This window comes from Uloborus diversus, unplaced genomic scaffold (genome assembly GCF_026930045.1).
Source record: "Uloborus diversus isolate 005 unplaced genomic scaffold, Udiv.v.3.1 scaffold_15, whole genome shotgun sequence".
Taxonomy (NCBI): Eukaryota; Metazoa; Arthropoda; class Arachnida; order Araneae; family Uloboridae; genus Uloborus; species Uloborus diversus.
In genome coordinates, this window is record NW_026558209.1 from 581,189 (window position 1) to 606,768 (window position 25,580).

Here is a 25,580-nt window from a genome sequence, read left to right on the forward strand (position 1 = left end):
ATTAGAGTGTCGGATTCGGGGTCGGAGGGTCCTGGGTTCGAACCTCGATGGTCGAAGACCTACCGTCGTCATTAAAGGGGACTGGGCGACGTTAAATAGGCTCGTGTCCTCCAAGTGAAACGATATCTCTGGGGGTGCTAGCACCAGGTAGCTATTAGCGCCTGGACTAGTTCTAAATTCTCATTAACTGTTCGATCCGGTGATGGTGCTGCCATCTATCGGTAAATAAAATAATGGAGGCAAGGCACTTAGTATGCAGTCCTCGACATAAATATAGAAAGTTTGAGACGTATGGCAACACCCGCAAATGTCTTTCTGTTTTCATTGCGGTTGTCTGTTTTCATTACTCATCCACTGAAAAGTTGTTCAAAATTAAAAAAGGATCGAAATTAAAATCATCTAAAAATGGCAGACAATGAACAGAAAGCAATGCAGCTGGTTGCTGATGCGGAGAAGAAATTGAAATCAGCTCAGGGATTTCTCGGAGGCCTCTTTCGGTTAGACTACTGTTTTAATGTCTTTTTGGTTTTTCCCTCTGTGATTGTTTTTTATCTATAATTTTTACAAATGCGTTCGTGTGTTTGTATTTTAATACTAAACTTTTGTACGCAAGTTTTAAAAACATTTTAATAGGTTTTATTTTTTAAAGGAATTTTTTTTTAAATATCACACGCCCATATTACACAAAAAAGGTAATATATAAAAATCAATGTCCTGTATATGTGTGGGGATATTTCGATAATTGGGAATCTGGCGCGGTCGTTTCATTTTTGGCGTAAATAATTTTATTTTGGTAACCCTGCTGATTTATAGTAACCCTATGTGAATAGGTGTTTCCGATCTCTTTGTTTAGATTTGCAAAGAGAAAAACCTCTCGCAGAGGCTCTGGAGCCAAAAATTGATGCCAATGAAGAAATATCGGCAAATTCCCAATTATCGAAATATCCCCTATATATATATATATATATATATATATATATATATATATATATATATATATATATATATATATATATATATATATATATATATATAAATCTTCTGTGCGGACGTTTGTCACCATAAGGCTTTTAAACGGCTGGACCGATTTTGATCAAATTTTTTGTGTGTAATTAAGTTGTGGCAATCATGGTTTCGAAGCGGGATGGATCGAATCGGAAACGTTTTTGTTAATTAATTAATTAATTTAAACATTAGACGGTTATATCTCCCAAATGATTAATATTTATTTTGACATATTGTTGAGCGAGAACTGAAATAAATATTTAACCTGTTGCCAAAGGACAATAAGAAAGCCAGCTCTGCTTTTTGTAATGAAATTTCCTACTGTGATATGTCAATTAAGAATAGATAAAACGTAGAGGGAGGGAAGTGAAGCTTTTTTTTCTTGAAAGCAACGATTTTAGGTCCCGAGATATATTTTAAAGTAAAGTACTGGAAGGTTCACGCAAAACGTGTGTTCTGTCGTCGCAGTTGAACCATGTGACCGGATCGGTACTTTAGTTTTTCCCAACAAATGATCAGAAAGTACCGTACCTCGCAATATTTGTTTCTCGGCTGAAATCCATCTGAGTTTTGGCACCAATGTCAAGAATACTTTAAGGATTATCAAACTAATCAGTGCATTATTAAAGGAAAAGATGATGTAATTTAAAGACGAAACAAATTTTATTTTCGTTCAGATAAATTACAACAGTGTAGTTCTGTACACAAAAGATCAGTGCAATGGAATATCTTTATTTTTGGTGGACAGAACAAATTAGGCAATATATGAAGTTTTAAAAGTTTTCCTTCAAAAGATCGGACCACTAATCGGTCGGAGTTAGCTTCACTCACTGATCGACTGGATTACAGTAACGTGGTGGCTTGGGGACCTTGGCTATAAACAGTAGAGTTGCGTGATCATTTGTTTACGTTTTAAAGCTACTGTTAATGTATTGTATTTTCTGTTCATTTCGTGAAATATTTCAAATTATAAAGAATTGTTTTTCGTTTTTAACGAGTTTATAGTCCTTTTATTTGAAGAATGTGTTTATTTTACATCGGGAGGGGGGGATAGGTAGTTTTCGCTTATTCAGAGAACTGTTTTACATTTATCATTTTTTGAAACGATATCCTGCCGATTGTTTTATTCTTTTTCATATGGGGGATATTGCAGCGGGATTTCCCGTTTGTTCTAGATGGGTAGTTAGTTTTTTACACTTAATATCTGAGGACGCTTTTTATCCTCTGGGAATGGTTGAAGGAACAAACCATCAAGTACGGGAGAAAAAACAGTTAATAAAACAACTGCTCAGTGGGTATTACATAAATCAAGTTGTAATAAATATACGCATTCTGATACCAAGCAGCTTAAAACATTTTCTTTTTACTTTATTTTTTCAACAAAACGGTTGGAACACTTCATAGTTTATTGAATTTTTTTAACTTTTCAATTTACAAATTTTGAACAGAGCAACGTCTGTCGGGTCCTCTAGTATATATATATATATATATCTCAACGCACAGCCTATACCGCTGAAACCTCAGACTTGAAATTTCGCTGGCATGTCCACATGATTACGAAAGTATCCACTAAGAAAGGATTTTTCGAAATATCAATTAGTTCGGGAGAAACTAATTAAAACCCCTTCATATCTGTGAAATTAAAACCTGCAATTGAAATTTAAATCCCATATTTTCGAAGGCTTTCCTGCATTCAAATCATTATTCAGTACTTCATCTCAACTTTTTGTCGATAGCGAATTTTTAAATTTGATACTGTTTTTATTTCTCACGTGATTCTTCGAGCTTTTCTTAAGACAAATAATAATGTTGCTGTCTTTTGCTTTCATTTTTTCAACATTGGAAACGAAATTTTTAAGAACATCATCACAGACAGACTATCCTTTCAGAAGAGTGCAGTTTCCTGCAAAAGTTTGCTTTACAATAACCGTTAATAAGTCACAAGAACAGATATTAAAAGTAGCAGGGATTTATTTAAGAGAAAACTGTTTTTCACACCGACAATTTAATGTAGCTTGCTCCAGAGTGAGTTCATCAAGCAGCTTCATAATTTTAACACCAGAAAAAAAAAATGTTGTAAACAAGGAAGTTCTTGCTTAAACATAGATATAACAATAAAATGTGGATGGCTTGCGTTTGCAAAGAAAATCAATACTTTAAAAGGATGGTTAATTACAGTTAAAGAATCGGTTAAGGACAAGGGCATATATATATATAATTAGTCCAGGAGCCCCGGGACCCTGCCCTTATATAGAAGTTTGGTAAGACCCCATTTGGAGTATGCTGTTCAGTTTTGGTCTCCTTATCTTAAGAAAGACATTAATGTATTGGAAAGGGTTCAAAGGCGGGCTACGAGGCTAATAAGTGGACTTTCCCACTTAGATTATGATTCCAGGCTTAGAAGGCTAAAAATACAAATACAAATACAAATACAAATGTGACGACCAGCAACAGGCACTGGGCCCAGCTAGGCTGGTCCTAGTCAATTAATTAGTCCCCAATGAAGATCAATGGCCCTCTTAAAGCTATCCACTCCCTTGCTCATTACCGCCTCTTCCGGTAAGCTATTCCAAGTGCCCACGACCCTGCTAAAGTAGTAGTTTTTCCTGATTTCCAAGTTAGCCTGAGATTTAAATAGCTTAAAACAATGACCCCTCGTCCTGCTTTCCCCGCAAAAATTTAATCCGTTTACATCTTTCATATTGATAAATTTAAATAACTGAATCATGTCCCCTCTGACTCTCCTTTGCTCCAGGCTATACATGTTAAGCCTATTAAGTCTGGTATCATAATCTAAATCTGAGAGTCCCCTTACTAATTTAGTTACCCTTCTTTGAACCCTTTCCAATACAAAAATATCTTTCTTCAGATAAGGCGACCAAAACTGAACAGCATACTCCAAATGAGGTCTTACTAAACTCCTATATAAAGGCAGAAGAACTTTCTTAGATTTGTTTGAAATAGATCTATTGATGAACCCAAGCATTTTGTTGGCTTTGTTACTAGCAATACTGCACTGTTGACTAAACTTGAAGTCCTGATTTATAAAGACACCCAGATCCATAACATTATCTGCCTGATTTATGACTGAACCCTGTAAACGATATCTCATACGCTTATTTCCAAGACCTAAGTGTAGCACTTGACATTTCCCTACATTAACTGCCATACCCCATTTATCTGCCCACTTAGTAATATGATCTAAATCCTCTTGCAGCTGTTTTACTTGTTCTTCATTTTCGACAATCCCCATAACTTTTACATCGTCAGCAAAACAATTCATGCTTCCAGAAATATTTTCATTGATGTCATTCATAAATATAATAAACAAAAGAGGCCCTAAAACTGATCCCTGAGGAACCCCACTTAAAACATCACTCCAATTAGAATGATTTCCTCTCACAACTACTCTTTGCTTCCTACCAGTAAGCCAATTTCTAACCCAAAGTAAAGTTTTTCCTCCTATTCCAATGTCAGCTAACTTGCTGAGAAGAGCAACATGCGGTACCTTGTCGAAAGCTTTTTGAAAATCAATATAAACAACATCCACACATTTTTTGTTATCTAAAGCTGAGGTAACCTTGTCGTAGAAATGCAATAAATTAGTAGTACAGGATTTACCTTTCCTGAAACCATACTGCAAACTAGTCAACAGACTATTAGTCTCTAAGAACATCATGATCTTAATTTTGATCAAAGTTTCGAAAATCTTACAAATCACCGAAGTCAAACTTACAGGTCTATAATTCCCAGCAATACCTTTAGACCCCTTCTTGAAGAGTGGCGTTATGTTAGCCAGCTTCCAGTCCTCTGGCACCGTCCCCGAGTTATAAGAAGCATTGAAAATATTCAAAATAACATCCACTAATTCCTCTGCACATTCAACTAAAATTTTTGGATAAATATTATCTGGTCCCGGAGCTTTAGTTGCTTTAATCTTTTTCAAATGAAATAAAACCTCCTCCCTGGAAAATACAAAATCCTCAAGCTGTATAATAGCTTGTGTCTTGTTAGTGTCAACTGTTGAGATACAGTTATCGTTAAACACACTGGGAAAAAAGTTATTTAGAACATTTGCAATATCCCTATCGTTTTGGATTAAATTTCCATGCTCATCAACCAAAGGCCCAATTTGACTGTTTCGAGCTTTCCCGGAATTAGCGTAAGCAAAAAACCTCTTAGGGTTCCCATCAATGTCATCTGCCAGCCTTTGCTCCAATTCCCTTTTCTGAATCCGTACCAAATACTTAAAATTTCGCCTTGCCTTACCATACTGGAGCCTCTCCGCACTCTGACCAGTTTCTTTAAACTTACGAAAAGTGGCTTGCTTATAATTAAGAGCTTCTTTAGTCTCCCTGGAGAACCACATGGGCCAAATTTTGGTACTAACACCTTTTCTCCTAAATGGAACATAGTCCCCAACGGTTTTAGCAAGTTTATCCTTAAATTCCGTCCACTGCTGATCTACGTCGCTATTTTCCAACCCTGACGAAAAAACCTCTTTCAAGCTCTGCCTAAGTGCAACAAAATCGGTGTTTCTGAAATTGGGCACAAACCTAAAATTATCATCTTTGCACACTTCAAATTTAACCCGGAACCTAATGCTGTTATGATCACTATCTCCAATATGCTCCCCTACACTCAACCCCTGAACAAAACTACCTATGTCACAAAAAACTAGATCCAAAATCGCCTCCTCTCGAGTTCCCTGAGTTACAACTTGATCTAAGAAACAGTCACCAATTACTTTTAAAAATTCCTCTTCTTTGCCATTACCAGGGTAAAAATTATTCCAATCATTACCCGGAAAATTGAAATCCCCCATTATGATAACGGATCCCTTACTGGACATGTCACTATTAATACGGTACATCTGTTCATCTTGTCCCTGGTTTGAATTAGGTGGCCTATAAATGTTTCAAAGCGTAGCTTTTTGCCCTTACTGCTCATCAACTCCAGCCAAACCATATCAATATCAGTAGGCTTATCATTTATGACCAATTCATTGCAAATAAAATTGTCTCTAACATAAAATAAAACCCCACCACCTCTTTTACCTACTCTATCCTGTCTGAATAAATTATACCCAGCAATATGTAATAACTCTGCATCAGATTCGGTAGCCCATGTCTCTGTAATTCCGATAACATCCAACTTCTCATCCATAACTATGCTTTTCAATTCATCCATCTTGTTCCTAATACTGCGAGCATTGGTATAGAAAACTTTAAGCATGCCTAAGTTGCTTTTATTTAACACCCTGAAATTTCCTAAATTACAATTGTTAACATTACTACTCTTGTTTGTCACTTTATTTCCATTTCTAGCAATACCCAAAAACATATCATTCTCTCGATACCTGGTGCTTGAACCATGCCCCCCATTCCAACTTAGTTTTTTGACTCCAAAGCCCTTAAAATTAATCCACTAACCATTTTGACCCCTGTAGAGCTCAGATGCAGGCCATCCCTAGCAATCCAATTCCGTTTACAGTGACTCCATACATCAATGAACCTGATACTGCGCTTTTCGCAAATTGACTTCAGTAGCAAGTTCATATACCTCGCACGTTGATTTAGCCAGCTCCTATGCACTCCATACCTGGGAAGCAAACCAACCACTTGGACATTCGTCGAAAAGCTGGTTGCTTTATCCAACAGGGATTCCCATTCTCTAGAAAACTCCTCATTTTTACTGTGGCCTACATCATTTGTTCCCACCCACAAAGTAACCATGTCCTCCTTATTCAATACTCCCTTCTTTTCAGCAACCATATTAACAATAAATAATGACCATAATGTACAGTCTCGAGCAAAGAAGGGACCGAGGGGACATGATTCAGCTGTTTAAATTTATTAAAACGTAGGATGTTACGGGGCTAAAGTTTAGCACTGAAAACAGGACAAGGGGTCATTGTTTTAAGCTATTTAAATCTCAGGCTAACATGGATGTTAGGAAAAATGATTATCATAGCAGGGTAGTGGAACAGCTTACCGGAAGAGGTGGTCATGAGCAAAGGAGTAGACAGTTTTAAGAGGGCCATTGATCCTCACTGGGGATTGTAAATGGACTAGGACCAGTCTAGCTGGGCCCAGAGCCTGTTGCTGGTCGTCACTTTTGTATTTGTAATTACGGGAATGCTTCTTCTTCTTCATCAGCACAACAGCCTGGTGCAGGCCAAGGCTTTCTCCGTCTGCTTCCTCCAGGCGGTAGGACACGTTGCCAGGTTTCTCCACCTGTTCACTCCCAAAATTTTAAGGTCCTTCTCAACACTATCCAGCCACCTTGTTGCTGATCTTCCCCTTCTCCTTGTACCCTCACTCCTTGAAAAAGTTAGCTTTTTAACCGGGTCCAGATCTGCACGCCTAAATACGTGCCCCAGCCAGTGGCGTAGCCATGGGGGGGGATAGGGGGGTTAGAACCCCCCCCCCCATGATCCCCAAAAAATTATATATATATATATATATATATATATATATATATATATATACATACATATATATATATATATATACATATATATATATACATATATATACATATATATATATACATATATATATATATACATATATACATATACACATATACATATATATATATATATATATATACATATATATATATATACATATATATATATATACATATATATATATATATACATATATATACATATATATATATACATATTTATATATACATATATATATATACATATATATATACATATATATATATATATACATATACATATATACATATATATATATATATATATATACATATATACATATATATATACATATATATATATATATATATATATATATATATATATATATATATATATATATATATAGATATATATATATATGTGTGTGTGTGTGTGTGTGTGTGTAAACTCGAGGGCATAGCATTACTTTTAAACTTCAGAAAAAATTACCCCCCCCCCCTAAGGATTTTTTCTCGCTACGCCACTTACCCCAGCCATCTGATTCTATTGGCTTTAATTACCCTTAAGATGTTGGGTTGTCGGTATTTACGGTATACTTCAAAGTTATATAAACTTCTCCAAGTGTCATTTTCTTTTACTGCTCCAAAAATTGCCCGAAGGATCTTTCTTTCAGAAATGAGAAGTCTGTTTTTCCTCTGTTTTATTAATTGCCCATGTCTCACTACCGTATGAAATGATCGGTCTTATGAGGGTTTTGTATAGGTTTATTTTTGTATTAATGGAAAGGAGCTTAGATTTTAATTGGCTCTTTAAGCCAAAGTAGCATCTATTAGCCATCGAAATTCGATTTCCGATTTCAACTTTAAACTCTATCTTACTGGTAATAAGTGCACCCAAGTATTTAAACTGGGTGACTCCTTCAAAAGTATAGTTTCCAATATTAAGCGGCTGCACATCTTGTATTCTAGTACGGGAATGCTAGTATGTTATAAAGTACCTGCTGAATACAGAACCCACATGATTTTTATGCAAAAATGAATCGAGTCTCGCATATGTTAAAACTTCATAAATTTTCACGGTACCTACTATAGGCTGCTCATCAAAAGTCTTATTCTCGAGGCTTTAAAGTATCTTGCTGTTTTACAATATTGTGCTAGAAATAATTCAGTTTATACCCTTTTTAACCCTCGACACACAAAGGAAGGGGGTTATAAGTTTGTCGTGTCTGTGTATCTGTCTGTGGCACTCTAGCGCCTAAACGGATGGACCGATTTTGAAAAAAAAATTTCTTCGAAAGGAGAGTTGAACCAGAGTGTTCTTAGCTAGGTTGCATCTTTATACAAATACAAATACAAAAGTGATGACCAGCAACAGGCTCTGGGCCCAGCTAGACTGGTCCTAGTCCATTCCCAAGTACAATCCCCAGTGAAGATCAATGGCCCTCTTAAAACTGTCTACTCCTTTGCTCATGACCACCTCTTCCGGTAAGCTGTTCCAAGGTTCCACTACCCTGCTAAAATAATCATTTTTCCTAACACCCATGTTAGAGCCTGAGATTTAAATAGCTTAAAACAATGACCCCTTGTCCTGTTTTCAGTGCTCAACTTCAGCCCCGTAACATCTTTCATTTTAATAAATTTAAACAACTGAATCACATCCCCTTTGATCTGCCCTAACTTATCAATGTTTAAGAACAAAGTTGTTTCAAAGAAGCTTCGTAAGACCTCATTTGGAGTATGCTGTTCAGTTTTGGTCTCCTTATCTTAAGAAAGACATTAATGTATTGGAAAGGGTTCAAAGGTAACTATAATAATAAAAAAAGTTTATAGTAGCTTGATAATTTTTAGAAACAAATTATTGGCATTTTGCTAAAGTAGATTTATGGTAATTTAGTTTTAGGTCATGAAATAGCACCATAATCGAGAGAAAAAAGCTCTAAACGAGTCTCACGAGTCATGGGCTACAAGGCTAATAAATGGACTTTCTCACTTAGACTATGGTTCCAGGCTTAGAAGGCTAAAAATGCAGTCTTGAGCAAAGAAGAGACTGAGGAGACATGATTCAGTTGTTTAAATTTATTAAAATGAAAGATGTTACGGGGCTGAAGTTGAGCACTGAAAGCAGGACGAGGGGTCATTGTTTTAAGCTATTTAAATCTCAGGCTCTAACATGGGTGTTAGGAAAAATGATTATTTTAGCAGGGTAATGGAACCTCGGAACAGCTTACCGGAAGAGGTGGTCATGAGTACGGGAGTAGACAGTTTTAGGACGGCCATTGATCTTCACTGGGGATTGTAAATGGACTAGGACCAGTCTAGCTGGGCCCAGAGCCTGTTGCTGGTCGTCACTTTTGTATTTGTATTTAGTTTTACCTATACTATCACCTGTAAAATATTTTGTGGGTCCAGTTCATCACGTTTTGATCTAAATTTAGTTCTTCGACAAGTAGTTAAAAAAAAGTAGATGCAGATTCGTGGGTTATACAAGTTGCCCAGCATTGAAAGCAGAAAAAATCTTGCCTTTTTTTTTTGAGTTTATAAAACTGGTAATATAATCATAATGGGCTAGAGAGAGAGAGAGAAATTCTACCATGGGGGGTATAGCGTACTAACAGAGCTAGATAATGTAGAAGCACATCCGCTGACGTGCGGATACATTCGCCCCGGAGTTGCACGTCGTCCGATAATCGTAAAAGTTATTAAATCTATACATATAAAAATGAATGTTTGTCTGTATGTCATCCATGAACTCGAAAACTACCCGGCAGATTTGGCTGAAACTTTCACCGTTTGTTATTTTTGGTACTGGGAATGTTTATAGACCAGTTCGAAAAAAAATCCGATCGATCGTTCCTTTTTTATTCCGATTTAAGTCACAATCCATTGGATAAATACGAATAAAATGATCGGCTGCAGAAATGAATTCGCGTGAAAGATCTCATTGATAAGAAGCCATTTTTCTTGAGTTTGAACAAATAAATTCTTTCTTTATTGTTTTATGACTTTTCATGCAACGGGGGGATTTAAAACTTTTTCTATCTGATATTTTTAGTGATGGATTGATCTTGCAAACTGCGTGAGTACAAAATTTGAGTATAGTCACGGGTTCACTTGATACCTGGACCGATTATTATGAAAATTGCTATATATGTAAATATAGATCTTCCAACTCTCGTTGCTTACACAAAAAGGACAAGTCCTTCTCTTTGACGACACTCATTTAATTTCACACTAAACATTCAAGTACAAGTACGAACATAAACACAAATAGTTGAGACTGAATGTTCCCATCTGGAACTACGACATAACGTTCTATACAGAGTTCCCGTCTGGAACACTACTTCCTTGTTTTCACTCAAGCATCCGACTCCAGTCTCGCGTTTTCTCATTCTGGCAAAGTGTTTCTCCCACAAGAGGGCGCTCTGTACAACAGTTCTTTACACAAATAAAAAAACAACACTGCAAAACGAAAGTTCACATATATATGTATTTTTCCACGGAGAAGGTGCATAATATGCTCATTGAAGCCACTCGCCACCAGGTGGCACTGCAGAGTAGCAACTTCTGCCCCGTTCAACCGATTGTCATGAAAATCAGTATAATGTATTTTTTTTGTTGGCGTAGCAACGCGCGTCGGGTACAGCTAGTAAAAGATAAAGATGAGATCAATTGAAGATCAATTTGAAACGAAAAAGAAGTAAAGACAATATCTTTACTTTTAATTCGTTTTAAATTAATATTGATGTTATTTATTTAGATTGTAAAAATTATTACAAGATGTATGTAGTATACCCGCACGTTCGGTGGATGCATTCGCTGCGCTCTCGCGCACCTCATGATAATCGTTCAAGTTCTTACTTTTCACTTTTAATTTGTTTTAAACTGATATTATTTAATTAATTTGTAAAAAATACTAATAGATAGTATGTACGCAAGCGCGTGCGGCGAATATATTCGCTGCTGTGCGGATACATTCGTTGCGAGCATGCGCATCTCGGGACAATCATTCAGGTTCTCCTTCTTTACTTCTAATTTGTTCAAAATTAACATTGCTAATGTAAAACGTAGTATTCATAGCTAGATAATATAGACTGCTAAAAGAAGCTTAGTTTTAAAATTTTGAAATTTAGCTTAGGTCTTTGCATCCATAGGCTCACATAATTGGCATGAAAATTAGTTCCTTGTAACCTCAAAGCATATACCTGCAAGTATTTATTTCTTATGATTATTTTTTTTTTGGAATACGGACACTCCCCCCCCCCCCTCCCTGGTTTTTTTTTGTTCGTGATAGACAGTGATTAGCTTGCAGATACTTTATACTTTTATCTGACTCTGCATGGGGGTATAGCATACTAATATCGTTTGTTAATCATTTTAGATCATCTTCAAAAGTAGAAGATGCTTGTGAAATGTATGCAAGAGCAGCAAATATGTTTAAAATAGCAAAGAAATGGAGTGGTAAAGATCCCTTAATATTTTCTTTCTCCTATTTATCATAATTAAAGTCTTCACGTTCACTTTAGTGTGGAGTTAATTTCAATCATGCTATGTTATTCCATTTAATTTCTATTAGTTAAACTATGTGTGATAAGGAATATTTATTCCTGCATTTTAATCCGTTTAGCTGCCGGAAGTGCATTTAATGAAGCGGCAAATTTGAGACTGAAAATGGATAACTCGCATGACGCGGCGTCCTTTTTGATTGATGCTGGAAACTGCTACAAAAAGACAGATGCACATGGTAGGTTTTTTTTTAATCTTTTATCCCATCGACCTCCACCCCCGTTTTTTTTTTATGAAAGACACTATTCATTTAACTTATTGAATGTCAGTTACAGTAGGCGCCCCTTAAATGTGATCACTTTGGGACAAATACAATTTGATAACAATAACCGACCGATAACAATAACCGAAAAGAATCCAGGAGACACAAAATAATGATTTTTTTTCCAGTTAAGGTGCATTCATTTTGGCAACCTCAAATTAAAATCACAATGACTCAACTGAACGCAGTTTCAAATTACAAATTATTAAATTAACAGAATGGAAATATCTGTATTATAAAAAGTTAAAGCAAATTATGCAATTTTTCATCACATAGTAATAGGTGAAGCAAAATATGACCGTTTTCCCCCCGACATTCGCTAACCAGTTTCAAAGCACATTCAGCTCTTCTATCTTTTCCAGCATGGTTTTGCTAATTTTAATTTAACTTCGCTTTGTTTTCAATCTCGACACAATTCTTTAACAGCTTACAACGTAATGGCAACAATGGAGGTCCTACATCAATGCCTGCAACATGTCCAGCGACTGAATTTTTTTAGGTGCAAAAGAAAGTTTTCTTAGGGGGAGTCTGTGTGGTCACTGGGGGGCGAACTTTCTGTAGCTTCATTCCTAGAAAAATTTTGAACTGCTATTGAAAACCACAAAATGCTACACAGAAAGTTAGTCCAGTCAGAGTTTGCCTATGTGTTTCTTTTAATTGAGGAACAAAAACGGGGAAAAGATTGAAAATTTCTGAAAAAGTGTTAACAATAAACAAAAACGCCGATTACAATATCCGACTGTTTTAACGTGTGTTAACATACAAGTGTTCCGGGACTTCGTGATTCTGATAACATTAAGCGAATGATTACATTAACCGTGATCACATTTAGCGGCGTCTACTGTATACATAAAAATGCAGAAAAGATGCCAAGTGATAAGTTCTATAGCTTTGACGATGATCTCAAAGCAAAGGCGAAACTGCAGTCTCTGGGCTATGCTACTGAGCTGTTGCTTAAAATACAGTCGAACCTCCATATACCGAACTTCCACATATCGAAATTTTCTATGTATCGAAATCCCAGCAAATTTCTATGTTCATTACATAGAAAAATTGTTTCTACATATCGAAAAAGTCTCTATATATCGAAATTTTTTTCGAGACATTCGTAGGTTTTTTTCCACTTTAGACTGTTTGTCTCATGAAAAATGAAGGTTAGCGGAGAAAATGATGTAAAGGTTGCTACGAAACTCATATGGAATAGGAGGGGGCTCAGGGGGTGTGTAGATAGGGTCGTTGATCCGTTCTGGAGTTCTTACATTCCCTCAAGTTTATTTCAAATCTTAGTTGCAACCAGTAACACTAAAATCAGTTTCAAGTTATCCCTTTTGAGTGTTGATTATCATTCCTAGTATTTTTAGCTTCAGTAAAAATCATTCAAGTTAATTAGATTGATTTTTTACTGTTCTCTCGATTACATTGTGAACACGAAAATCCCCTAATGTGGCGGTTCAAGTTGAATTTCCGAAGAATGAAGGTGTATGAAGGAGCAAAAATGTAATTTCTGTTAAAATTTTAATTATCAACTTTCATTTAATCCGATGCTCGTTTTAATTAGAAGTTGGGTTTCATGCACGAAAATTAGTTTTAATTTTAATGTTTTGGGATATTTTTATGATAAAATAAGATTTTGTTTCTATAGATCGAAATTTCTATATATCGAATTTTTTTCCGGCACTTTGCTACTTTGATATATGGAGGTTGTTGCTTTTTCAACTAACTCATCACAAAATTTCAGAACAGAATTGCTCAATAGACTGTTGCATTTTTAGGCTTAAAGCAAACCGAAAGACGGAGATCAGGGGTCGATTATTTTTAGGTCCCCATTTTGTGAAAAAAAGAATTTTTTTTGTAGTTTATTTTGTTTTTGTGAAAAAAAAAACTGGTATATTTTTAATGAAAAGAAACCTGTCATATGCTATACAGCATGTTTAGCTATCGAAAATTTAATCTCTTGGAAATCCGTTTAGCCTAAAGGCCTTCATTGGACATAATTTGGATTTAAAAAAAAAATTACTGATCCTTTTTAGACAAATTGATTCGGCTTAAAAGTGATGAAAGAACTGTTTTTACACATGAAATTTTGAGAAAGGTCTCATTTCAAGACATGAAATTTTCTGAAGTGTCCGCTTTAACAACATAGAATTTCTTGAAGGGATCGCAGAGCAGGCCCAGTTTGCATCTGAATGGACCCCTGGAGGTCTAATTTGAACCACAAGCTACCGTATTTTCCTGCGTATAATCCGCGGATTATCTGCTAAAAAAGGCAAAGTTTATGAGGTGCGGATTATACGCAGCCGCGGATTATCTGTGATTTTTTTTTTTTCGCTTAACACCAACGCATTGAACCTCAATATTTTTACAGTACAGTGAAACCTGTGTAAGTTGACCACTTGCGGTGCAATACTTTGGTGGTCAACTTATAAAGGGGGTAATGATGATGATGATGATGATGATTTTTTTTTTTTTTTTGTAAGTCTTGCACCATGCATTCATTTTTTGCCTACTTGACACTTACTCTTTCTGTTCAATTCACTTTCATTGTTTAGCATTACTTTGAATCAATAATATAAAATGTTATTCGAATAGTTTTAGAGATTATTTTCCCAGAATGATGTATAGTATGTTATGAAAATTTAAAATTTCAGTAAATTGATCAAAAAAAAAAAGTCTTATTTTTTATGAAAAGTTAATCATTTTGTATTAATAGTTCCTAAAAAATTATAGTTAATCAAAAAATAAATTTTTTTTCGTTTAACAACAAAAGAAAAACAAGTTTGGAGAATAAAAGGGTTCTTAGTAGTTTTCCCATGTGGTTAAACTCAAAAGGAGGTTTAGTTATGCTGCTGTTTCATCAGTTGGTAAAATGCTGGTCTGGCATCAAAAATATTCTTGGAAAGCTATAAAAAAAAATAATAAAAATAATAATTTGTTGAATAAAATTTTAAAAAATAAACCAAGTGGTCAACTTACAACGGGTTTTTTTCAATACTCCAATCCAAACTTGGTGTTCATTAGTGGTCAAGATAGACAGGTGGTCAAGATAGAGAGGTGGTCAAGTTACAGAGGTTTTCTTTCATTATATAAGATAGGAATAATTCCGTTCCTGACAAAAGCGGTCAACATAGACGGGTGGTCAACTTACAAAGGTGGTCAACTTTACAGGTTTTACTGTAGTAGGATTCACCGATCGAGATCGTACGCCGACTGAATGTTGTTTATTTTACGAAGCATGCATGTTCTTCATCGCTGCCTGCCTGTATGTTGGTTATTTTACGTTGCTTGAATGTTCCTCTTTGCGATTCAGGTCATGTAAAATAAGCAACATTACAGTGGAATAGGTAGCCATTTGCACAAGATTAGACCGTTTGCTCCTTTGACTTGATTCTTTGTTTTTCAAGCAATTAGCGAACTATAATCAAGATTTCAAAAAGAAATCATTATATTTTAGATTTTCTTTCACATTAATTTTGATTATGCCTTAAAAGTAATTACTTTTTCACGTTTTTAGTTTAGTTGCTCAAATGGTATGTTAAATTCAAACTTTATTTTTTTACATTGTATTATCCGCGGATTATAGGAACCTTTATTTTCTTCAGACCGAATTTAGGACCTGCGGATTATAGGCAGCCCACGGATAATACGCAGGAAAATACGGTATTTTAATGCAAACATGAGCGACAGGATTTGTAGCAGACTTCCCCCCGACTCCGTGTCTAGTGTATTTACGTCAGAAAAGATTGACTTTGTTAATTAGGCAACTTTTTAGACCTTTAGGATACATGGCAATCTACTTTGAAAATTTCCACTTTGTTTCTTTTGCCATCTCTCACTCTTATGATTTGACTTCTATTTTTCAGTCCCTAAAGTAAACTAATACGAGGTGTATTTTTAAAGTAAGTTCCGTTTTAAAATAAAAAAAGAACAAGTACAGATAGAGTAAAGAAATTTAGTGCACAAAAATCTACCACCCTTACGCTATTTTTCGACATTGCTCCCGTGATTTTCCGAGCATTTGTCATAGCGTGGTACAGGTTTTTGTATACCTATTCGTACAAAGTTGCCGCCCGTGTAGTCAACCATGAGGACTTACAGGGCTTTGGCTGGGACGTTTTTGAACATCCTCTGGTCTGCCCCCACCTATCTCGCAGCATTTTTCATTTGTTTCGGCATCTGAAGTCTTTCTTAGGTGGTCTGTGGCACAACAGCAATAATGAACTCAGAGAATATGTTATCCCATGTTTGACTACACATGCGGCAACATTGTACGAATAGGTATACAAAAACCTGTACCACTCTATGAAAAATGCTCGGAAAATCACAGGAGCAATGTCGAAAAATAGCGTGAGGGTGGTAGATTTTTGTGCAATAAATTTCTTTGCTCTATCTGTACTCATTCTTTTTTTATTTCAAAATGGAACTTACTTTAAAAACACGTCTCGTATGTTGGAATTTCTATGAACTTTGAAAAAGCTTTTTATTTGCCGCCTTTTTCTTCTAAATAACAAAACTTGTTCGGCCTTTTTAGCAGGGCCTCGAACCGGAGCCAAACCAAAAGTGGAAATATGGGGTCGGAACGAGAACCGAAAAACAAATATTGGTTACGCTTTGGTTCGATCGTTTTGTTTTTACGGTCGGACCCCGATTTAACAAACCTTTATTTAATGAATTTCGCGTTTTAGTGAATTTTTCTTTTTCCCCGACTAAAATGAAGGCAAAAGCCCCTATTTACCGAATAATAAACCCCGAATTAACGAATTATTTTAACCACTGAAAAAAAATTTCTTTTGTTAATTTGAGGTAGGAAACATTGGATTGCTTTCCAAATGATATATCCTTCTGAAAAGCAGAAAAGACTTTTCTTAGAATCAACAATGTTTGAAGTCGAAAGCGAACTATTTCTTCAAGTATCGAGGAAATTGTCAAAATTTATTACTCAGTACAGCAAAATTTAAAATTAAGTGGTTTGTAATAAGTCGCGGAATGCTGAATAAAAAGCGTACATTTTTTAATTATGGATATCTTTGTGCAATTGCTAATTAGGGCTTTTAGATAAAGTCAGTGCAATTTTTTAAAAAAAATAAATTCACACCCCGATATTACGAATAACCCCGATTTAATGTATATAAGTTTCGGTCCCGATGAATTTGCTAAATCGGGGTACAACTGTATAACCAACTTATGGATATTTTGCTATTTAGCTTCACTAGATAATTATCATCATTGCTACATTTATGATAGAATTATATTTTTTCTGAATTTTTCGGAGGGATCAAAAACTGGAATGGAACCAATATGTATTTCTTAGTTGAACTGGAACGAGAAACAATTACTGTTCCAAGCCCTAGTTGTAATTTTAAAGAAAATGTAAACTCTCCAATGTGTTAGATTGTTGTAACATAAAGAATACTTATTTGTAATGTGCTGTTTTTACAGGTTTTAGAATTTTTAATTATTTTTGAAAATCTTTTCAGAGGCTATCAAATGTATAATAAAAGCCATTGAGATTTATACTGATATGGTGAGTACAAAATGATACGTATTTTATTTTTTGATCTGACCAAATTAAACAATTACAATCCAACTAAATGGTTTTTGAATTGATTGCCCAGTAAGCAAAATATCTTGCCTCCGTATTGCATAAAGGTTGACATGCAAGAAGAATCGTCTTGCATTAATGCTGCCTCAGTATTGTTATGTTACTTCATTTGTGCTGTCAGCAGGCTGCCACAATATTGACTGACAAGGTGTATGAAGCATAATATCAGGAAAATATCAAGGTAGGCTACATTTGTAACGCTGCATACATATTGATATGACAGGATAATATCAAGATGTTGTTATGACAGCATGAATCCAGTCTCTAGGCAAGATTATCTTGCTTTTGTAATCTTGCATACATATTGATATGACAGGATAATATCAAGATGTTGTTATGACAGCATGAATCCAGTCTCTAGGCAAGATTATCTTGCTTTTGTAATCTTGCATACATATTGATATGACAGGGTAATATCAAGATGTTGTTATGACAGCATGAATCCAGTCTTTAGGCAAGATTATCTTGCTTTTGTAATCTTGCATACATATTGATATGACAGGATAATATCAAGATGTTGTTATGACAGCATGAATCCAGTCTCTAGGCAGGATTATCTTGCTTCTGTAATCTTGCATACATATTGACATGACAGGATAATATCAAGATGTTGTTATGACAGCATGAATCCAGTCTCTAGGCAGGATTATCTTGCTTCTGTAATCTTGCATACATATTGATATGACAGGGTAATATCAAGATGTTGTTATGACAGCATGAACCCAGTCTCTAGGCAAGATTATCTTGCTTTTGTAACCTTGCATACATATTGATATGACAGGATAATATCAAGATGTTGTTATGACAGCATGAATCTAGTCTCTAGGCAAGATTATCTTGCTTTTGTAATCTTGCATACATATTGATATGACAGGATAATATCAAGATGTTGTCATGACAGCATGAATCCAGTCTCTAGGCAAGATGTTCTTGCTTTTGTAATCCTGCATACGTATTGATATGACAGGAAAATGTCAGGATACATTGTCATGACAGTATGAAACCAGTACGTTTGCAAGATGTTTTATCTATTTATTTATTTGTATTATTTTCGCTTCAAACTCAAGAATTAAATTTCATTCTTTAATTATTTCTGTTATTCTTCAAGACTAATTAATTTTCTAGCCTAAGAATATTTTCTTAAAGCTGACATCTGATCGAATATTCATATAAAGATATTAGTAGTACTCGCAATTTAATTTGAAAAATGAAAATTTCTTTGTTTTGCATAATACTTATTTTTTAAATTCATTGCTTCTAATTGTATTATAAAGACATAAAATGCCCAATTAGGAAAAATTGCGGAAGTTTTTATAGCACATTAAACAGTAAAGATAACAATAAATAAATAAATAAAATAGAGTACATTTCCGAGTGGATGTCGGCATTGAAAATATCACCTGGACAAAATATTTGAATTTATCTTAAAGAATAACACAAATAATCATTGAATAAAATTAATCTTACTCGTGAGATTGAAGTGATAATACGAAATTCTGGGCTGCATGTCCTTTGTTTCAAAGTCTAGGGACGGCCTCGGCCATTTCTATCATTGATCGCACATCGTCTGCGATATGGCTTGTCTAGTTCTATATTAATAAACAAATGCAGTTATCAGTCATTAATAAGTTATTCCTAAAACAATAACATTCCACACTAATAACTAAGCAACCAACTTAACGAAGCCTAAAGAAATGCAAAGCCATGTGCAGCTCCTCTTAACCGACTGAATCGGAGGTCGAAGGAGAAAGATGAGCCAGCAAAGCGAGGGACGCTGGGTAGAAAGAACTGTGCGCATGCGCAAGTATCAACGAAGGTCCACCTGTTCTATTGTGTATTAATTACCTTGACGGCGACAGCATGAAATCAATACCATCTCGACCGGTCAACATGTATGCAATGCTGATATTGTAAGGTAATATCAACATTGATATTTTAAGATGAATGCAATGTTGCATACATGTTGTTACTGCAATATTGCTTTTTCAATCTTTATGCAACCTTTACGCAGTATGAAACACGTCAATATTGACGCCGTCAGTATAATATCAAGGTTGATGCAAGAAATTTTGCTAGTAGGGTGTAAAACTGAGCCATAGTGATTTCCATCTTTTCAAAACATCTCAACATAATATCTCATCTTTTTTTTAATTGACTTTTTTAGGCCGTCACAAAATTGGCCTATATTCAGAATTGTTTTGTAGTACTCAAAGGATTAAAAAGCATTAATCATCATATTATTTTCTTCTATGAAATATAACCTTTTTATTTAAAAACAGGGTGGCGACAGATCAGGGAGATCAGGGAAAAGTCAGGGAACTTTTTTAATCAGGGAAATATCAGGGAACTTTAAAAAAATAACAAAAAATCAGGGAAAATTGATTTTATGAAGAAAAAAAAATTTTTTTTTTTGCTTTACAAAATTGAATACTCTAATTCTCTACGCATTTTCCGCCAATTATCTGTTCAAAAAAAGTAAAATTAATGAGGTACGATTATACACTGCCGCATACTTGTGCATCTTTTTTCTTCAACGTCAAAGTATTGAATGTTACTTATTAACCACAAGATGAACTTATTAAGATTGCTTCTGTGTCTGTAAGGTTGTTTATTTTACCTAGCTTGAAATTTCGTTTTACGCTTTCAATGCTACGTAAAATAAACAACCATACAGGCAAAGAGGAAGTCTTCATTAATGCCTTAGCTCTCAAAGTGATTAGCGTACTGTAATCACGATTTCAAGAAGAAATCTTTGGTTTTTGAATTAATACTGATAAAAGCTTAAAAGTTATTACTTCTTCACTTTTTTAATTGAATTGCTGAAATTGAACTTTCAATCAAAAAACTTTGTTTTTTGCCGTTATACTATTTGCTGTCGCCGCAGATTATAAAGGTTTTCTTTTCTTCAGACTTAAATGATTCTTTTATTTTATAACCAAATTGTATTCTTCTTTTATATTATTTTGATATTAACTAATTGCTTTTTTTTTCCTTGCATTTCAAAGTTGTTTGTTACAAAAGCAATCTAAGATTTTTTTTCGTTACATACTGAAATCATTTGAAATAGAGTTAACTTGTGTACTTAAGTAAATATCTTTATTTTTTTATTGTTAAAATGCTGTATTCATTCATTAAAACCTATGTTCTTGATTAGAGAAAAGCTCCCTATGAATGGATGTCAAATGGTTTCATCTATTTTGCATAAATATGTCAATTAGTTAGATAAGAATAACTACATTACTTCTATTCTTTCACTATTACTTGTTATTCTTGCAACAATTATTATACTGTTTGAAAACTTAGTTCAAAATAATTTCAATTACTTTTTAGTTCTATCATAAATACACATATGTTTTTAAGAGTAATTTTAATAGTTTCTTAAATTTATTATGCTAAGTGGTTTCTGGAAATAAAGTTTTTTTTTTTGAATTTTCTGTAATCTTTCCATGTATAAAAATTTAATATACTGTTTTGTTGATTTTTCTTTCCTTCCAAAAAAATTGTCGTTTTTTTTTAACCATTTTATTAAAAAAGCAGCATTTTTTAAAAATATATCTTTAGTTCAAAAACTTTACACAACCTAAAACGTTTAAAATACTGCATTTAATACAAACATACAATGGATTTCAAGTAGAGCAAAGAAAGAAAACCATTATCATTGGTAACGTAAATTAGGGAAATTTGGTGAACGAAATCAGGGAAAAGTCAGGGAACTTTTTTTCACAGTTCCTGTCGCCACCCTGAAAAAAAAAAATTCTTACAAAAAGTAAAAATTGACCTTTTCTTTTTAAGCTGAAAAATATGAGCTTGTCTTGTAATTCTCATATTATTAATGAATCAATCATAAGAAAACTAAAATGCTAGATTAATGTGCGAAAGGGAATGATTCAAAAAAATTAATATTACTGATTTTTACCTACTTTTGATAGTTATATGGTTGTTATTTATTTAGTATGACATCTCTTTCAAAATTTTAGGGTCGCTTTACTATTGCTGCTAAACATCACATAACTGTTGCTGAGATATATGAATCGGAGTTGGCAGATATTGAAAAGGTATGCTATTAATTTACGGTTTCTGTGTTGTGAATATTCCTGTATAATATGTATTTCTTGTGTAATTGGTTTTGGAAATGTAGATACATTAGTATAAATATTATAATTATCATGATTATTACTAACTTATTTTTTGTATTATTAATATTAATTTATAATTTTCATTTTAAAATTGTAGTTTTTATTAGCATTATTATTATTTTTTTTTTTTAGAAACGGTTCATGGGGGAAATGGTTATTGAAAGGAATAATCATTTATCCCCCCATTAATTGGCAGGATTATTGAAAACCTGCTGAACCTCGAATTTTGCCAAATGCTGGCTGTTGGGGGGGGGGGCTAATATTTATGAATATGTTTAATGCATGAGAAAAGTTTGGGGGAGGGTGGGGGGTTACCAACGTAAATATAGCACCAATTGTCAGGATCATAAAGTCAATAACTTAAAGATGTCCCACTAAAAGCAACAAAGTCATTAATGACAAAAGGTCAACCAAAAGATGTTCTTATTTGTTTAAAATTCTGAAGACCAGAAAAAAATCGTAAAAATGCGTTGAAATGTAGAGTACTGGAAAATCTTTGAATATAGGAAATCAAAAATTTTAAATGCAGTAAACTTCCCAAAAATTAACGTTTTTGACCACAGAGCATTTACTATTAGTTCTATCATCTTATCTTAATCCAAGGGCGGATCTTGCAACTGGTTTAGGAGGGAGTCATCATCAGAAAGAGGGGGAGGGGGTGATCAAAGTGCAATTTTTGAGCAGTAATAGTGGGTCTGGGTCAAATATTCTGAAATCTAAGCCCCAAAAACGCTGAGTAGGCTATATTTGATCACTTAAGGGCAAGGCCGTATCCAGAGGAGGGGGGGGGCGACGTCCCCCCCTTTAAAACCCGAAATGTTTTGCAACGTAAAACAGAAGAAAGTTTTTTTTAAATTTTTTACTTTCTTATTCCAGAAAGGGAAATAACAAAGTTTTTAATTCTTAATTGTGTAACTATTAAACGAGTGAAAATTTGAAGAAATACAGAATAAGTATCGTAGTTCAAGTTCTCGCTAGCTGCAGAGCGTACTTGAAATTTAGACACCTATTAGGACTTCCTGCTCCCTTTCCAAATTCAACTCAGGACCAGGCCCCTGTTCAGTTCGGTAGACTTCCCCCCCTCCCCCGAAAACTCTTATAAAACTTACACTACGCCAATTTCAAGACTCTCGAAGGGTTTTGGCCCCTAGTTCAGCTCCTTGATACATCCTGCGTAAAATATACAAAGATCACGATTCTCGAGTTTTTGCAGCGTGGTTTTCAAGAAAAATTTTTGTGAACTCAACTATTGTTGTGTGCATAACTTTTAAAAGGTTTTGTTTGCCTATTTTTCTTCAAATTTTGGAATCTCAGTTAACACCATATAAGGCCTCTAAACACAGATTTTTATATATCTATTTTTCAAAAATTTTCCCTTGGAATTAAAATTAATAAGAAATAAAAATAAAAACAGTGGGGAGCATTAAAAAATGTGTGTGTGTGTGTGCTAGGGCGATGTGCGAAAAGCGAAACCGAGCCCCTCCCGAAAAAGAATTCTGTATACAGCCTTGCTTAAGGGAGGGGGACATGCCCCCCTCCCCCCACTGAATCTGCAACCTGTCTTCTTGCAATTGAAAATGATGTGAGTGATTCATGTTTGATGTAGTATTTATGACCTTACCGATGGTGATTGAGGACACATTTAGTCTGACCTATGTAAGGAAGACTACAAGTGCAAGAAATGCTGCAGTGCCCCAGTTGCTAAGTCATCAATCTTGATAGTATTTGCAGTGGAAAATGCAATATCAAAATTTAACTTTTCAAATATTTTAGCAGCTTGATACCGAATTTCGGATGAAAAAGGCAAAACAATAGAGGGTATGCAGATTTAGAAACGAAAACATTACTCGAGTGAGAGGGATAAATTAATCTATGTAAATTGAAGCAATTATAGCAATACAAATTATCTATTTCTATTTCAAACTTCTTTGGATTTGTTTGAAATAGAAGCAATTATCTATTTCAAACAAATCTAAAGAAGTTCTTCTGCCCTTATTTAGAAGTTTGGTGAGACCCCATTTGGAGTAGGCTGTTCAGTTTTGGTCTCCTTATCTTAAGAAAGACATTAATGTATTGGAAAGGGCTCAAAGGGGGGCTACAAGGCTAACAAATGGACTTTCCCACTTAGACTACGATTCCAGGCTTAGAAGGCTAAAAATGCAGTCTTGAGCAAAGAAGAGACCGAGGGGACATGATTCAGCTGTTTAAATTTATTAAAATGGAAGATGTTACGGGGCTGAAGTTGAGCACTGGAAACAGAACAAGGGGTCATTGTTTTAAGCTATTTAAACCTCAAGCTAACATGGATGTTAGGAAAAATTATTATTTTAGCAGGGTAGTGGAACAGCTTAATGGAAGAGGTGGTCATGAGCAAGGGAGTAGATAGTTTTAAGAGGGCCATTGATCTTCACTGGGGATTGTAAATGGACTAGGACCAGTCTAGCTGGGCCCAGAGCCTGTTGCTGGTCATCACTTTTGTATTTGTATTTGTATATTTGAAGAGTTGAAGCCAGCTTTAGGTTGTGGCTATTGTTCCTTTGTTTGAATTCATTGGAGAAAAACTTGTATTGTATTTTTTTTTTCTTATCATCAAAACGTTTGGTTTTGATATTTTTAATTAAAATATATTTTTGATATTTTTAGTCGTTCTATGAAATGTTTTATATAGAAATTAATGCTGATTCGCTTCAGTGGCTGTAATTTTTTCGTTTGAATTTCAGGCCATGGCCCATTATGAGCAAGCTGCAGATTATTTTAGGGGTGAAGAATCAAATAGGTATCATTTCCAATTCATTATATTCTTTTTCCCCCCTGTTCGATTAATTGTCCATTCTCAAAATGTACCTTAATTTGCTCTTGCCATCATGTTTTTGATTAAGATAAAGTTTTTGAAGTTTGCTGACATCAGTCACAATGTACCAGGGTTCGTACACTCCTTCAAAACTCCTCCAATACTCATTCATTTAGAAAAATTTTTTGAAGGGCCCTTCAAACTCCTTCATTTTGGTTTTAACTCCTTCAAAACTCCTTCTTTTTTAGTTCAAGACTACATAATCTTCCTCTATGACAGAAACTTAAATACTTCAACAAAGGCAATTTTAATGTAGTAATTTATTTTTTCGTTTTCATTTTGATTTACAAATTGATCATAGTTAATTCATAAAAGTTGAAGGTGAAAATTTTATTAGAAGACTAAGACATTTCATAAGTGAAGTAAAACATGCTTAAATGGTGCTTGGCTATTTTTTCAAGTTTTATGATTATTGTCTTTTCCTCCACCACACTCTCAGCAGCAAAAGTCAAGTTGTCTAATTATTATTTAAATATTTAAAACTACATAAGTAAATGTACTACATTAAGTGATTGCGTTAAAAAAAAACAATTGTTTAGTTAATTGCAGTTATGATATTGTAAAAAGTGTCATCCACAAGCGATGTCATGCTTTGAGGAAGAGAGACGGGCTCATGAAATTGTGACAAGGGGAAGAGAGAGGGTGACAAAAAGTGACATCACACAGTTATTGTAACAATATGTTTGTAAAAAATATGACGTGACAAGA

General features: G+C 34.5%; 1 protein-coding gene across 1 annotated transcript in view; it reads left to right on the forward strand.

The window, feature by feature from the left end:
* The first annotated feature begins 405 nt into the window (after nt 1-405).
* LOC129233019 (alpha-soluble NSF attachment protein-like) overlaps nt 406-25,580 on the forward strand; it is a 39,478-nt gene continuing 14,303 nt past the window's right edge. Inside the window, exons 1-6 of the mRNA XM_054867100.1 lie at nt 406-497; nt 11,840-11,919; nt 12,086-12,202; nt 17,761-17,807; nt 21,863-21,940; nt 24,742-24,797. Coding sequence (XP_054723075.1) covers nt 406-497; nt 11,840-11,919; nt 12,086-12,202; nt 17,761-17,807; nt 21,863-21,940; nt 24,742-24,797 — 470 coding nt within the window. The remainder of the gene's footprint in view (nt 498-11,839; nt 11,920-12,085; nt 12,203-17,760; nt 17,808-21,862; nt 21,941-24,741; nt 24,798-25,580) is intronic.